The 11577-nt window shown below is 43.4% G+C and overlaps 1 protein-coding gene across 2 annotated transcripts in view; it reads right to left on the bottom strand.

The window, feature by feature from the left end:
* Positions 1 to 11577, bottom strand: part of myo10l1 (myosin X, like 1) — a 62919-nt gene that overhangs the window by 29777 nt on the left and 21565 nt on the right. For both annotated transcript variants that reach the window (XM_034575392.1, XM_034575391.1), the window contains exons 3-24: positions 9125 to 9283; positions 7517 to 7704; positions 6480 to 6614; positions 5535 to 5659; positions 5387 to 5400; positions 5163 to 5247; positions 4860 to 4966; positions 4392 to 4521; positions 4181 to 4299; positions 3934 to 4080; positions 3728 to 3828; positions 3442 to 3508; positions 3206 to 3298; positions 3010 to 3078; positions 2845 to 2927; positions 2407 to 2509; positions 2231 to 2311; positions 2016 to 2140; positions 1769 to 1886; positions 1539 to 1645; positions 1166 to 1448; positions 176 to 1045 (exon numbers count right to left, since the gene is read on the bottom strand). In XM_034575392.1, coding sequence (XP_034431283.1) covers positions 176 to 1045; positions 1166 to 1448; positions 1539 to 1645; positions 1769 to 1886; positions 2016 to 2140; positions 2231 to 2311; positions 2407 to 2509; positions 2845 to 2927; positions 3010 to 3078; positions 3206 to 3298; positions 3442 to 3508; positions 3728 to 3828; positions 3934 to 4080; positions 4181 to 4299; positions 4392 to 4521; positions 4860 to 4966; positions 5163 to 5247; positions 5387 to 5400; positions 5535 to 5659; positions 6480 to 6614; positions 7517 to 7704; positions 9125 to 9283 — 3309 coding nt within the window. The remainder of the gene's footprint in view (positions 1 to 175; positions 1046 to 1165; positions 1449 to 1538; positions 1646 to 1768; positions 1887 to 2015; positions 2141 to 2230; positions 2312 to 2406; positions 2510 to 2844; positions 2928 to 3009; positions 3079 to 3205; positions 3299 to 3441; positions 3509 to 3727; positions 3829 to 3933; positions 4081 to 4180; positions 4300 to 4391; positions 4522 to 4859; positions 4967 to 5162; positions 5248 to 5386; positions 5401 to 5534; positions 5660 to 6479; positions 6615 to 7516; positions 7705 to 9124; positions 9284 to 11577) is intronic.

Consider the following 11577-nt stretch of genomic DNA (forward strand, 5'->3'; position numbering starts at 1 on the left):
GAAGAAGAAGAAGAAGAAGAAGAAGAAGAAGAAGAAGAAGAAGAAGATTTATTTCTTCAGTTTATCACAATACTGAGTCGAATTTAAAATAAAAAAAGCAAAATTTTCACTGCAGAGATACTCATACATGTCTGCGTGCACGCGTGTGAGGATGCGTGTGAGTGTGTGTCCTCACAGAGTCGGAGCTGCCTCTGTAGGACTCGACGCTGGTGTTGGTGCACGTCGATTTCCTCGGGTGCTCCTCGTCCACCGGGGCAGCACTTCCTCTGTTGCTCCCGGATACGGAGCTGTCGTCACCGGCCGTGACGGACCCCTCCTCCTCCTCCTGGTCATAATCTGACTCTGTGTCGGCCGGCATGCTGTAGATGGGCTCCTCGCCGTCCAGGCTCTCCACCATGCTGACCTTCCTTTCCAACTCCCCCTTGGCCGCCTCCTTCTTTTCCCCTTCTCCCGAGGGAGGTCGGTGTCCTGGTGGTGGTGGTGGTGAAGCTGGAGGGACGGTGGAGTCATCTTCAGGTGGTGGGAGAGGCGGAGGGGGAGGAATTCCATCAGCAGGAACACCATCTGTGGTCAGGGGAGGTGGAGAAGGTGGTGCAGGAGGAACTGTCCCCTCAGCGAAGGCAGGTGGGGGAGGAGGGAGTTGGGCAAATATGTCCTGATCCAAGGGAGCATCTGTCTCCGCAGGAGGAGGGAAGTCAGGGAGAGGGATGCACTCCTCCTCGGCGTGGAAGCCCTCGTCTACCTCCTCCTCTTTGGATGCACCTCGAGCTGCAGTTGCACCTTTGGGAGACTTGGCCTCGGCAGCAGGCTTCGCTCCGGCCCCTACCAGCGAAGGATCCACGCCTCCGAAGTTCATGAGGTCGATGAGCTCCGTGGCCTTGCGAGACGCCTCCTTCGTCATCCGTTTGATCTCAGCGTCGCGGCGCAGCTGCAGCTCCTGTTTGGAGGACTCACATAGCTGCGACACCTCGTCCTCTCTCTTCTTCTGCAAGCGCTCGATCTCCCGTTCAAGCTGCAGGATATCTTCCATCTGCCGGGTCTCTTCCTGGAGACGAGAAGAGACGGAGAAAGGGAAAAATATCAAGCCACATTTGCTTTATTCTGAAAATCAAAGGAAGCACAAAGAGCTGCATTATCCCTGAGACCATGAAGATTCAGCACTTGCCTGTGTCGATTTGTCCTCAGCTCCTTCACTCTCTTCCTCTTGCTGCCCTTCACCAACTGACTTCTTGTCCTCCTCCCCCTCCTCCTTCTTCCTCAGCGCCTCCTCCCTCTTCCTCTTCTCCTCTTTGAGTTTTCGAACACGGGTGCGTGCCACCTGACCTCGCCTGTGTTTCTGCAGCACCAGAGCCGCCTTGCGCTGCTTCACGTATCGCCTGCGCTGGATGTGCTTTCTGAAGTATTTCTGGAGGGTGAGGACGCCGGCACGCACAAGCTTGAAGTGCTTCCTGTGGACAGAACAGGCGTCGACATGGGACACAGTGTCACAGAGTGAGGGAACTTTGTTTTTCTACTATTTCATATCAGACGGGTCTTACTTGGCAGAGAAAGTGAGAAGGTGAGCTCGGACTATCATAGCAGCTTGGCGTCGGACTTCATCCCTGTCTTTCTCTAAACGCTGCTCCAGACACTCTTTCAAAAACACCTGTGGAGTAGCAGTTAAAGAGTAAACAGGAGGATCATTTACAGACAACCCCTTTACAGTGGAAAATGTTAATCTAACCCTAACCCCTGTCTGGAGGTGTTGCCAAAAGCTCCTACTCATTACCTTGGTCTTGCCTAACTGCCACTCTTTTTTGGTCTTGTCATATTTAAGGAGAATGTCTGTGCTCCTCTTTTTATCGTCTCCAGCTGTTGCTACTTTTTCTTTCAGCATGATCTTATACCTAGATGAGACAAGAGAGATTAAGCAGAAGAAAGAGATTAGACAAGTCCTCAGAAGCAAACAGACTCTTGCGGAGACACACAAAGAACAAAAGAAGATGAAGGTAAATTCAGATTTTTAGGATATTTACCGAGAGAAAAATTCTTTGAAAGTTCTGCGGACGGGGAACCCGGCACGACGGATCTTCACAGTCTCCAGCATCCCAGAATACCTCAGCTGGTTCAGGACGACCTCCGGGTCGAACACATTTGGATTCTACGTATAAAATTTAAATAAAAAAGGATTTAAGATGCGATCGTGCTTTGAGAGAGTATTCATGTGAGTGTGAGACAGAAGCAGAACGACCTTCTCCATGTTGGGTTTAATGCAGCGGATGAAGAAAGGGTTGGACACACTCAGAAGGGCCATGAGAGCATGGAGGGAGTCCTGAGGAGACAGAGAAGAGAGGAAGTCTTAGAGTTTTTCTCCTGTGTGTATTTACAAATGCTTCTCCATGTACGTTAACTGCATTCATCACCTACCCTGAACTGGGAGCTGACTGTGGGTTTACGTCTGGCTGTTCCCATCTTCTCCTCGTTGTTCCTGCTGCCAACTTTCTCAAACAAGTCATAGATGAAGTCCAGTCTGTGAAGCCACAGAAACACAACAGATTACATGTCTACAGCTGATAGGATATGTCAGGAGAGACAACATGAATTGGATTAGGTGAGCGGGTTTCCCTTTCTTTAACATGGCGAGATGTGGCATAAGCCTTTGCAGAGGTATGCACCCCTAAACGCTCTTAGTTGTAATATGTCGAATGACTTGCACCAAAAATTCAAGATAAAGCTGGATAAACTCTAGATGTATTTAAATTTCCAAGCATTTAACCTTTGAATGACTTAAATGAACCTATCACTTAGTAAAATCTATTACAGTCTGAATTTACTACTCACTCACAGTGTGTCAGAGCGTCCTACCTGCTGTCCTTCAGCATGTTTAAGATGTCGTCTCTGAAGGTGTCTCTGTTCTTCTCCAGGATTCCTTTGGCATCATACAAGACCTGACGGAAACAGGTTCATCATAACATTTCTGATGTGCTCAATAAAATGGACCATATGTTTGCTACGTTTTATGTAACTCACCTCCCCCGCATAATGTTTGATACCAAACTGATGATCAGCGAGTCTGGGCTTCACATAGTAAGGGTTTGTCTGCAGCAAACAAGAACAAGATCAACATATACATTCATATTTAATGTGATGTTCAACGGCAGCAAAGCAGCTCAACATTTGTCTGACTAATACATAAAGTGCATGAAGAAAAGTGTAAATAACGTACAGCGTGTCTGCTGTGCAGCTTCTCCAGCAGAGTGAAGTCTGTTCCTTTGGGGAATCGACTCTCTTCATTCACCAGAGCCAGTAAACCCAGTTTCTAAAGAAGAGATGGAAAAAAGCATCATGTTATTGTGTCGTCTTTATGAAATCAGCTCCACTTCAGAAAAGACATCAGTCCAACATTATTAGATCCTACTGGGTTTAGTTTTAGTTTTAAGATGTGTAAAAGCCATTTCTTACTTTCTCTATGAGGTCGAGACACTCTGCATTGTCCATCCAGTCGATGGCGTCCCACTGAACCCCCTCCCTGCGGAGAGGAGACCCAAACAATCATGCATGAACGAGTGTTTTACAGTATTTCTTAACTTCATATCACTGAAAAAACGAAAATTGTTTAACACATTAAAAAACTTGTATTTTTATGCATAGAAATTAATGGTATATGCTAATGTTTTTTCGTTTTCTACACTTTTAAATGTTCATATCAGTATTAATACATGTGCTGTAGATGTCTGTTGAAGTGTACCTGTTGTACTCCAGCTGCTCCAGAGAGAAGATGTGCTTGTTAAAGTACTCCTGAAGTTTCTCGTTGGCGTAGTTGATGTTAAACTGCTCAAATCGATTCACCTGGAAGAGGAAACACTTCTTATAAACAGCCTGTCCACATGTTGATGAGTTAAAGTCCTCACTGTAAAACATGCAGGAGATCCGAGTCAAGCTGAGAGTTCTGACCTGAAAGTTCTCGAAGCCGAAGATATCGAGGATGCCGATGGATTTGAAGTTTTCCTTCCCTTTGATTTTCTGATTGATCTTGAGGATGATCCAGGAAAAACACTGGGAATAAAGCGCCATGGCAACAGAGTCCCGGGAATCTACAGCCTGCAGCGGGGAGAGGGAAACCCGAGGGATTGTTAGGATGTCGGGAAGAGGCTGTGAGACATCAATACGGGGGAGAATAAACATTTGTGCATGTACATACCTGCTCTATAGTGAGAGGGGAGCAGATTTCCTCTCCTCTGAGGATTATGGATCTCTGAGTCAGGACTTCGGACAGCTGGAAGGTGTCCAGGCCCAGCAGCTCACTGGCATTGGTGGCCACTGGAAACACAGACGAAGATGTGTTATACATGTTTAAATTATCCATCTCAGTTTTTATTTTTATACTCTCTTCACACGAGGCATTCACTGACCTTGCTTGGTGGTGATCTGGGCTCCTCCTGCAGTCATGAACTCGATGTTTCCCAGCTGCAAGACTCCTGACAGCAGCTTGAACATGTCTCTGATCTCCTCCTCTGTGAACTCCAACACCTTCAGCGCCTCCTGCACAAGAAACGCACACGAGAGGAGATCAGGAGCTGCCAGCTTTAAAAACGTGTCATAACTAACTGTAAACGTGAAACTGCAATGGTTATTATCCACAACTTTTATTATTTGTGTATCTAAGATCATCTGCTACGAACCGATGAACAAAAGTAAAAACAACCTCCCAGACAGAGGCCCCAAAAAATACAAAGCAGCAAACTACTTAACTAAGCCTGTTTTAAGACATGAACTCCAGACAATGTCCAAAGAATTGGGAATGCTGCAGGAGATGGTGCTGGTCGGATGCATTCACAACGACAGGAAACAGTCACAGTCGGTAATGAAGACAAACTGACCATGACGCTGTTAAACAGTTCTTTGTCATTCAGGCTCTTGTCCTTCATACATCCTGATTGGCTGAGGTAGTGGAAAGATTCCGCAGGGTCTTCCAGGAAGTAGAGGCCTGACGGAGGAAATTTATAACGTCAGCGTGACAGTGGGAGAGATGTAAGATTTTATATCTAGTTATGGTGAGATTATACGCACACTTCCGTTAGATTGTTATCTCGAGTGCATTTCTTAGAGATAAGAAATGTTTTAGCAGAAACTAATTTAGTTTTTAAAGCCATTGTTGATTCGCTGATATAAGCTTTACTTACTTTTATGCTCTTTGGTAGCTCCTGCCAACAGAGCGTAGAAAATGTGGTAGTTTCTCTCTCCAGGGTTCTGTCGCACCACACGGTTCTACAGCAAAAACAATGCAGCAAAGCCTCCATTACCATTTCATTGTGATTCACTATGTAACACAGACAGGTCGGTGGTAATAAGTTTAAACATGACATGTGCAGGCCACAGCCTCGGACATATTCCCAGACAGAGTTACCTTTTCCAGTAAATCTGGAGGGTGGGGAGTCAAGGAAACAACAATCAATCCGGAGCTGCCTTGTCAAAGCTTTGTATGATCCTTTAAGTCCATATATAAAAAATACATCTGATAAATATAATCTTATTTGGAGTATGAATGAGGATACAGTCGATGACGCAGCCTCCCTGGATGTTGCCGCACTCAGAGAAGTGAAGCTGGATGAACTTCCCGAAGCGACTGGAGTTGTTATTGTAAACGGTCTTTGCGTTTCCGAACGCTTCCATGATGGGACTGCAGGGAACATGTAAAAGAAAACCTGAGGTCAGTGTCGTCTGCTGTGGGTGATATTTAGAATATAGTCCACCAACGACTGCATTTCTCCTAAAGCAATATTGTGACTGACCTTTACTTATCTAGAAAGACTCATGAAGCGTGCTGTTTCTTTTTCATGCTTCATATTAGCCCGATTACACACATCACTAAATGCCCAACTCAAACGATGCTTACTCTCTCAGGATGTGGTCTTGCTCAGGGGCAGCTTTGAGACTTGGGGTCTCAAGTCTGCTTTGATTCCCAAAAGACTTTATCTTTTCTCTTTGAACTACTACAGTTTGGAACAATAGAATAATGTGCAGGGTTACACACAATTAAATTTTTAATAACTACACCCACTCATTTAATGGACATAAAAACAAATCTAAATTCCATGCAAACAGAATTGAATCATAATTTTCATAATTCTGTGCGTATCCATGTATCTCTACTGGTCAGCCTCAGAGCTGCAACAAAATCCGAACCTTCCAACCTCTCAAATGTGGCGTTCTGATGCAGTTTTCTTTTTTAATGTTACTTTAAATTAAACATAGATGAATTCTCCTCCTTAGACTTTGGTAGGAATGTAATAAGCATTTGTTGCACTATTTTGTTGAAAGAATTATGAATCAATTACATGAAGAATAACCAGATCATTGATAATAACAAATATATTTGTTTAAAGGTCACTCTACTTGGACTTGTCCTTAAAGACTTGAGACTTAATATAGTAAACGTTATGGTAAACATTCTTATGTCAGAGGAAAGAAACTGTCTTCATCACTTCTGCTGTGTTTACCTGCTCTGGACGATGGCCTGCTCCACACGTGTGGTTTTCTCTGAAGCAGGAGTTCCTCCTGATTTCTGGCTCATCACCGACAGGAACTGCAGCAACAGTTTAGTGCTCTCCGTCTTCCCTGCGCCCGATTCACCACTGGAGAACACACAAACACACACACACACACACACGCACGCAACCCCATTCAATTAAATGCACTGTGACCTTCTCTGACATTCCCACATCCTCGTCCTAACTTGTGTAATTGATGCTGAGGTTTGATACGCTCATTAGCTCCCAGTCCATCTCAATCACGACCAAGTGAGTTGAAGGCTGAGCATTATTGAAAGCACGAGGACATGTCTGACCCCACAAGTACAGTGAGTCAGTCAGAGAACCAGACCAGGAGCGGTTAAATTGACCAGCTTCACTGAGGAGCAGGTCATGTTGAACAAAATTCAAATTTCTATATTTACTCTCTGTGCTTGATCTTTACTCAGTCGTCTGAATACGTCAGTAATGTCACAACAACTGTAATAGTTCATAGCTGTTATTATGTGTTTCTTCACCATTTTCTGGAAGTTTCATATTTTCGTGATGTAATGGACACAATAAATTAAGTTAAACACTTAAATACATTTCAAGGTAACTGTAACATTATAGTTGAATTAACTGCTTCTATATTTTAAATATTCAAGTTTCTCAGGGGGAAAAAAATCTGCATTGTTAGTATTTCTTTTATCGTTTTGGGCGACAAATTCCCAACAAAGAAAATAACCTGAAAGAATATGAATTTTCAGCACCATTTTCAGTGTGTTGGCTACGACCTCATGATAAAGTATAATAAATATAAGTACAAGTCCAGGTAAGTAGGGCAGTAAGAAAAATGGAACCACCCTGTCGTCCAGTGCATGCTGGGATAGGCTGCAATCCCCTGAGAGCCTAGCCTTGTAACAGTACAAGCACACACTGTACAGAAACAAGATGGATGGAACAGCAATGGACAGACATGAGGCCGTGAAGCAGGAATTACAGCGACAGTGAACGTGTGAACTCACCTGATGAGGATGCACTGGCTGTCTTGGCGTTTCCAGATGCAGCGGTAGCATTCGTTGGCCACGGCAAAGATGTGCGGCGGCAGCTCCCCCAGGTGGTGCTTGGAGTAAAGGTCCACCCGCTCTGGGTCGTACATAGCAGGGACCTGCTTGTAGGGGTTGACGGCCGCCAGGATGCTGCCGATGTTCGTCTGAAAACACACACGACAGTTCAGCCATTTCTATCTCCGTATCATGCTGTTTCATGGGCTGTATATATACTGTATATATAAAATCTTTTTTGGTACGTTTTGGTTTTCTTTGATGCTATAATAAACAGAGGGAAACGTCACGACTGGTTGGTTTGAACAGCACAGGTTGTATGTGGGATATTTTGGCTTCGTTTCTGGATAGTGGGCGGAAGTGGAGTCGTTTCTGGGTTGTTTGGATTTGCTTTTTTCTTTTGCTGTAAGTTTTTTCCATTTCTCTCTGTTTTAAATAAACAGACAAACGTGTTCCCAATTACAGACACACGTGCCAACAGAAACACATACAGTTCATATATGTCAAATATAAATTCAGTCTTATGCTGATATTAATCTAGATTGGAGGATAAGGGAGAACAATGGAGTGAAAAAAACAGGATATTTATTAGAAAGTTGAGGTCGAATGAATAAGATGACGGAGGACAGATTTCCATTTTGAGCTATCCGTGCTGAAACAGTCACCTTGTCTTCGAACGAGAAACGAGGGGAAAAAGCTTGAGGTCAGCATCGCCCCCATCGTGTCATATTACCCTGACTGTGCACCACACATAAAACTGTGGGACACCATACAGAGTGAACACGTGAACACACTGTGACACAGAAAGATGAAATTCAGCTGATCAGCTTATGGGAAATCCGTCTATGGACAATTTTTCATCATCTAGATCAGGTCACACTCACGTTCTGTCGTCATGGTAATCCTCAGGTTCCCAAACGTGTAACTTTCCACATATCATAACCGTGATCTACAATCTACACCTTTTAGACATGTTTGTTCACAATATTGATTTTACAGAGGTAGTTGTCTTTTCAAGTCCTCCGTGGTCATGAGTGAGGACGTTATATCAGCTAATGCATCCATTCAGTACAGATACACATGAACAAACTGCCAGAGCATTTCTCTAGTCACTATGATTTTGATGCTATAAGATATCCGATTTATACTGTGTGTACCCTTGTAATTACACATGGATCATGCATGGGTTGTTCCTGTTTGCAGTGTGTTCACGTACACTGCTAAAATTAATACTGTGAATGTGTTTATCATCAAATTAGTGGACAAAACAGTTTTTTAAAAGGGAACTATAACCTCATGAAGCCAATAATTTATAAGTGTGCTGATTGTCTATTTTAATGCCACAGCGCAGGCAGCAGAAAGTGGCCAGAGGCAATATTTTCGTTCATTCATCCCATTCTTGTGAACACGATATCTCAAAATCGCCCTGAGGCAATTTCTTCAAATTTGGTACAAAAGTTAATAAAGTGATTAGATTTAGAAGGTCAAAGGTCCTGGTGCTGGTAATTCACTGGATTGTGGTGTAATTGGTAATTGTGACAACATCACACACACATTCAGTTCACTTACATAGATGTTATCCTTCTGGTAGCGCCGGTACAGGTTGTGCATGATGGCGGCCTCGTGCAGCTCGGCCAGCGCTGACATGTCCTCCACCCCGTCGATGCTGGACTGGTGCATGGCGTACACCCGCTCCCTGGTGACCTCGGCCTGCTGCAGGTACAACACCTGGGGCACAACAAGACAAACATACTGTCACTTATCAACACTTCATATACATGTGAATAATATATTACAGAGTTATATTGATCAACTTTAGTTTATGTATATTTATAAAGTGATATTTGCGGCTGCAGCTTTCTAAGCAGTTAGCTTAGCTTAGCACTAACAAATATTTATGTTTTTTTTGTTGTGTTGCATAAAGACGGACTGCATTGCATCGTCTATTACGCTTGTTTACTTGGCACAAGAGCGCAAACTGAAAAAAGGAAAACGTGTTTTTCAAACCTCTTCATTCTGAGGTAAATAGGATTCTTTGATGTCCAGCTGTAAAGCGTGTGATGCTGCCTACTGAATGATAAAGGTAATATCTTGAGATTAAAGTAAAGAAGGACGACAGCTTGTTGCAACAGGACGAAAATCCACATGATGAGAACACAGAGCTCCCCCGTTTCATCGATGTCATCTGTCACCATGGCAACGAGAGAGCAGTCTGGGACAAGAGAACCTGACCGTGTGAGGGGAAGGAGGCAAAGTAGAAGAAGAAGAAAAAGAAGGAGGAGGAGAAAAAAGTGAGGACAGAAGGAGAGAAGAAGTGTAACAGAGCTGATGTGGCAGCACCTGACAGGTGAAAGCAGAGCTCGGTGTGTGTGTTCAGGTCAGAGACACACACACGACGATCCCCATCTTTCTTTCATGTATATAGTCCACACACACACACACACACACACACACACACACACACACACACACACACACACACACACACACACACACACACACACACACACACACACACACACTCTCACACACACGCACACTAGTACTGGACATAATAGTGATTGTATTTCAGCATCAAGGTCATTTATTCATTCCAGTGAAATCTACTTCTCCAATAATAGAAACACGTCCTTTATAGTACTGAGCTGTTAGTGTGTGTGTCTGTGTGTGTGCATGTGTGTGAGGCTGTAACAGATGTGTTGGAAGTCTGTTGAGAGTGGCACAGGGCCACGCTGTAGGCGCTCAGACGTCACGTTTTTAAATAAATCCATTTCACTCCAGTGAAACCCTAACACTGTCCTCCCCGGCTCAGAGCTGCAGTCAAAGCTCTCAGGGCAAAATAACGTACAGAGCTATTATATCGTTTCCATGAGCACCAACTGTCTGTTAATAAAATGTTTGTTTGTTGAGTCCAGATGGAAGCATGTGTGCTATATATGCCAATATACCGCTGTATTTACTTCTGCCAAGGAGGTTATGTTTTCACTCCGATCCGTTTATTTATTTGTTTGTTTTTACAGCAGGATTACACAAAAACAACTCAACAGATTTCCATGAAACTCGGTGGAACGATGGGACTTGGGCCAAAACAGACCCCAGTGAATTTTTGCACAGATGTGGACAAAGGGGCAGACCCAGGAATTCATCTCTTTCTTTACATCTCCACCACTAATTAAGATAAATCTCTGAGTCTGAGTGCCTTTCTAGTTGTTCCTGTTTTTTACTTTTCCCATACATACAGAACATAATGCAACAAATGTCCAAATATTACAACAACCCAATGAAAAACATGTAGCAGAACAAATGTGGACAAAACAGGACAAATATGTAACAAAAAACTAATTAAAAAAAATTAAAATTAAAAAGACCAAATCTCCGGGTCTGTCCCTTGATAAGCATTAGCCTTTGCAATTAGAGATTTAACATTGACAGAGAGACTCATTACCGAGAAGAAGAAACAAACAATCAAGCACTGAATGAAGCAAAATAGCTTCTTCATTTTCACTCTTCAAATAATATCAATATAATTTAATAATGAGACCCATTTAACTGGTATTTGACAATATCATTTTTATGTAGGTGTTGCAACTGCATCCTCAACTGTCATTAGCCACCATGTTTTTCCATGTCCTGTCCTATATTTGAGTTAAGGTCCCTTTCCTATAGTTCTTTCTTTAATTTCCACAACACAGAGTATATACGTTGGGTGAATTCCTGCATCTGTGCGGGAGAAAGACGACGGAAAGCCTCTCAAATTATCCATCAGATTCTCTCACCCTGTAGCTTACTCACCCTATTAAATCCCTCTCTCACTCTTTGTCTTAATATTCTTTTTGAATCTTTTTGAGTTATGCTTTACTTCATGTCTCAAACATCACTTCTCTCTCTCATCTCTCCCGACGCCCGTCGCCTTCATCCCTTCCCCCTCATTTGCTTCTCTTTTCTCTCTGTTCTCTCGATCTCTCTCATCCCACTCTTCATTAATTTACTCTCCTCTCTTCTGTCTTCCCCGCGCTGCATTT

The sequence above is a fragment of the Hippoglossus hippoglossus genome, chromosome 22, assembly GCF_009819705.1.
Source record: "Hippoglossus hippoglossus isolate fHipHip1 chromosome 22, fHipHip1.pri, whole genome shotgun sequence".
NCBI classification, from domain to species: Eukaryota; Metazoa; Chordata; class Actinopteri; order Pleuronectiformes; family Pleuronectidae; genus Hippoglossus; species Hippoglossus hippoglossus.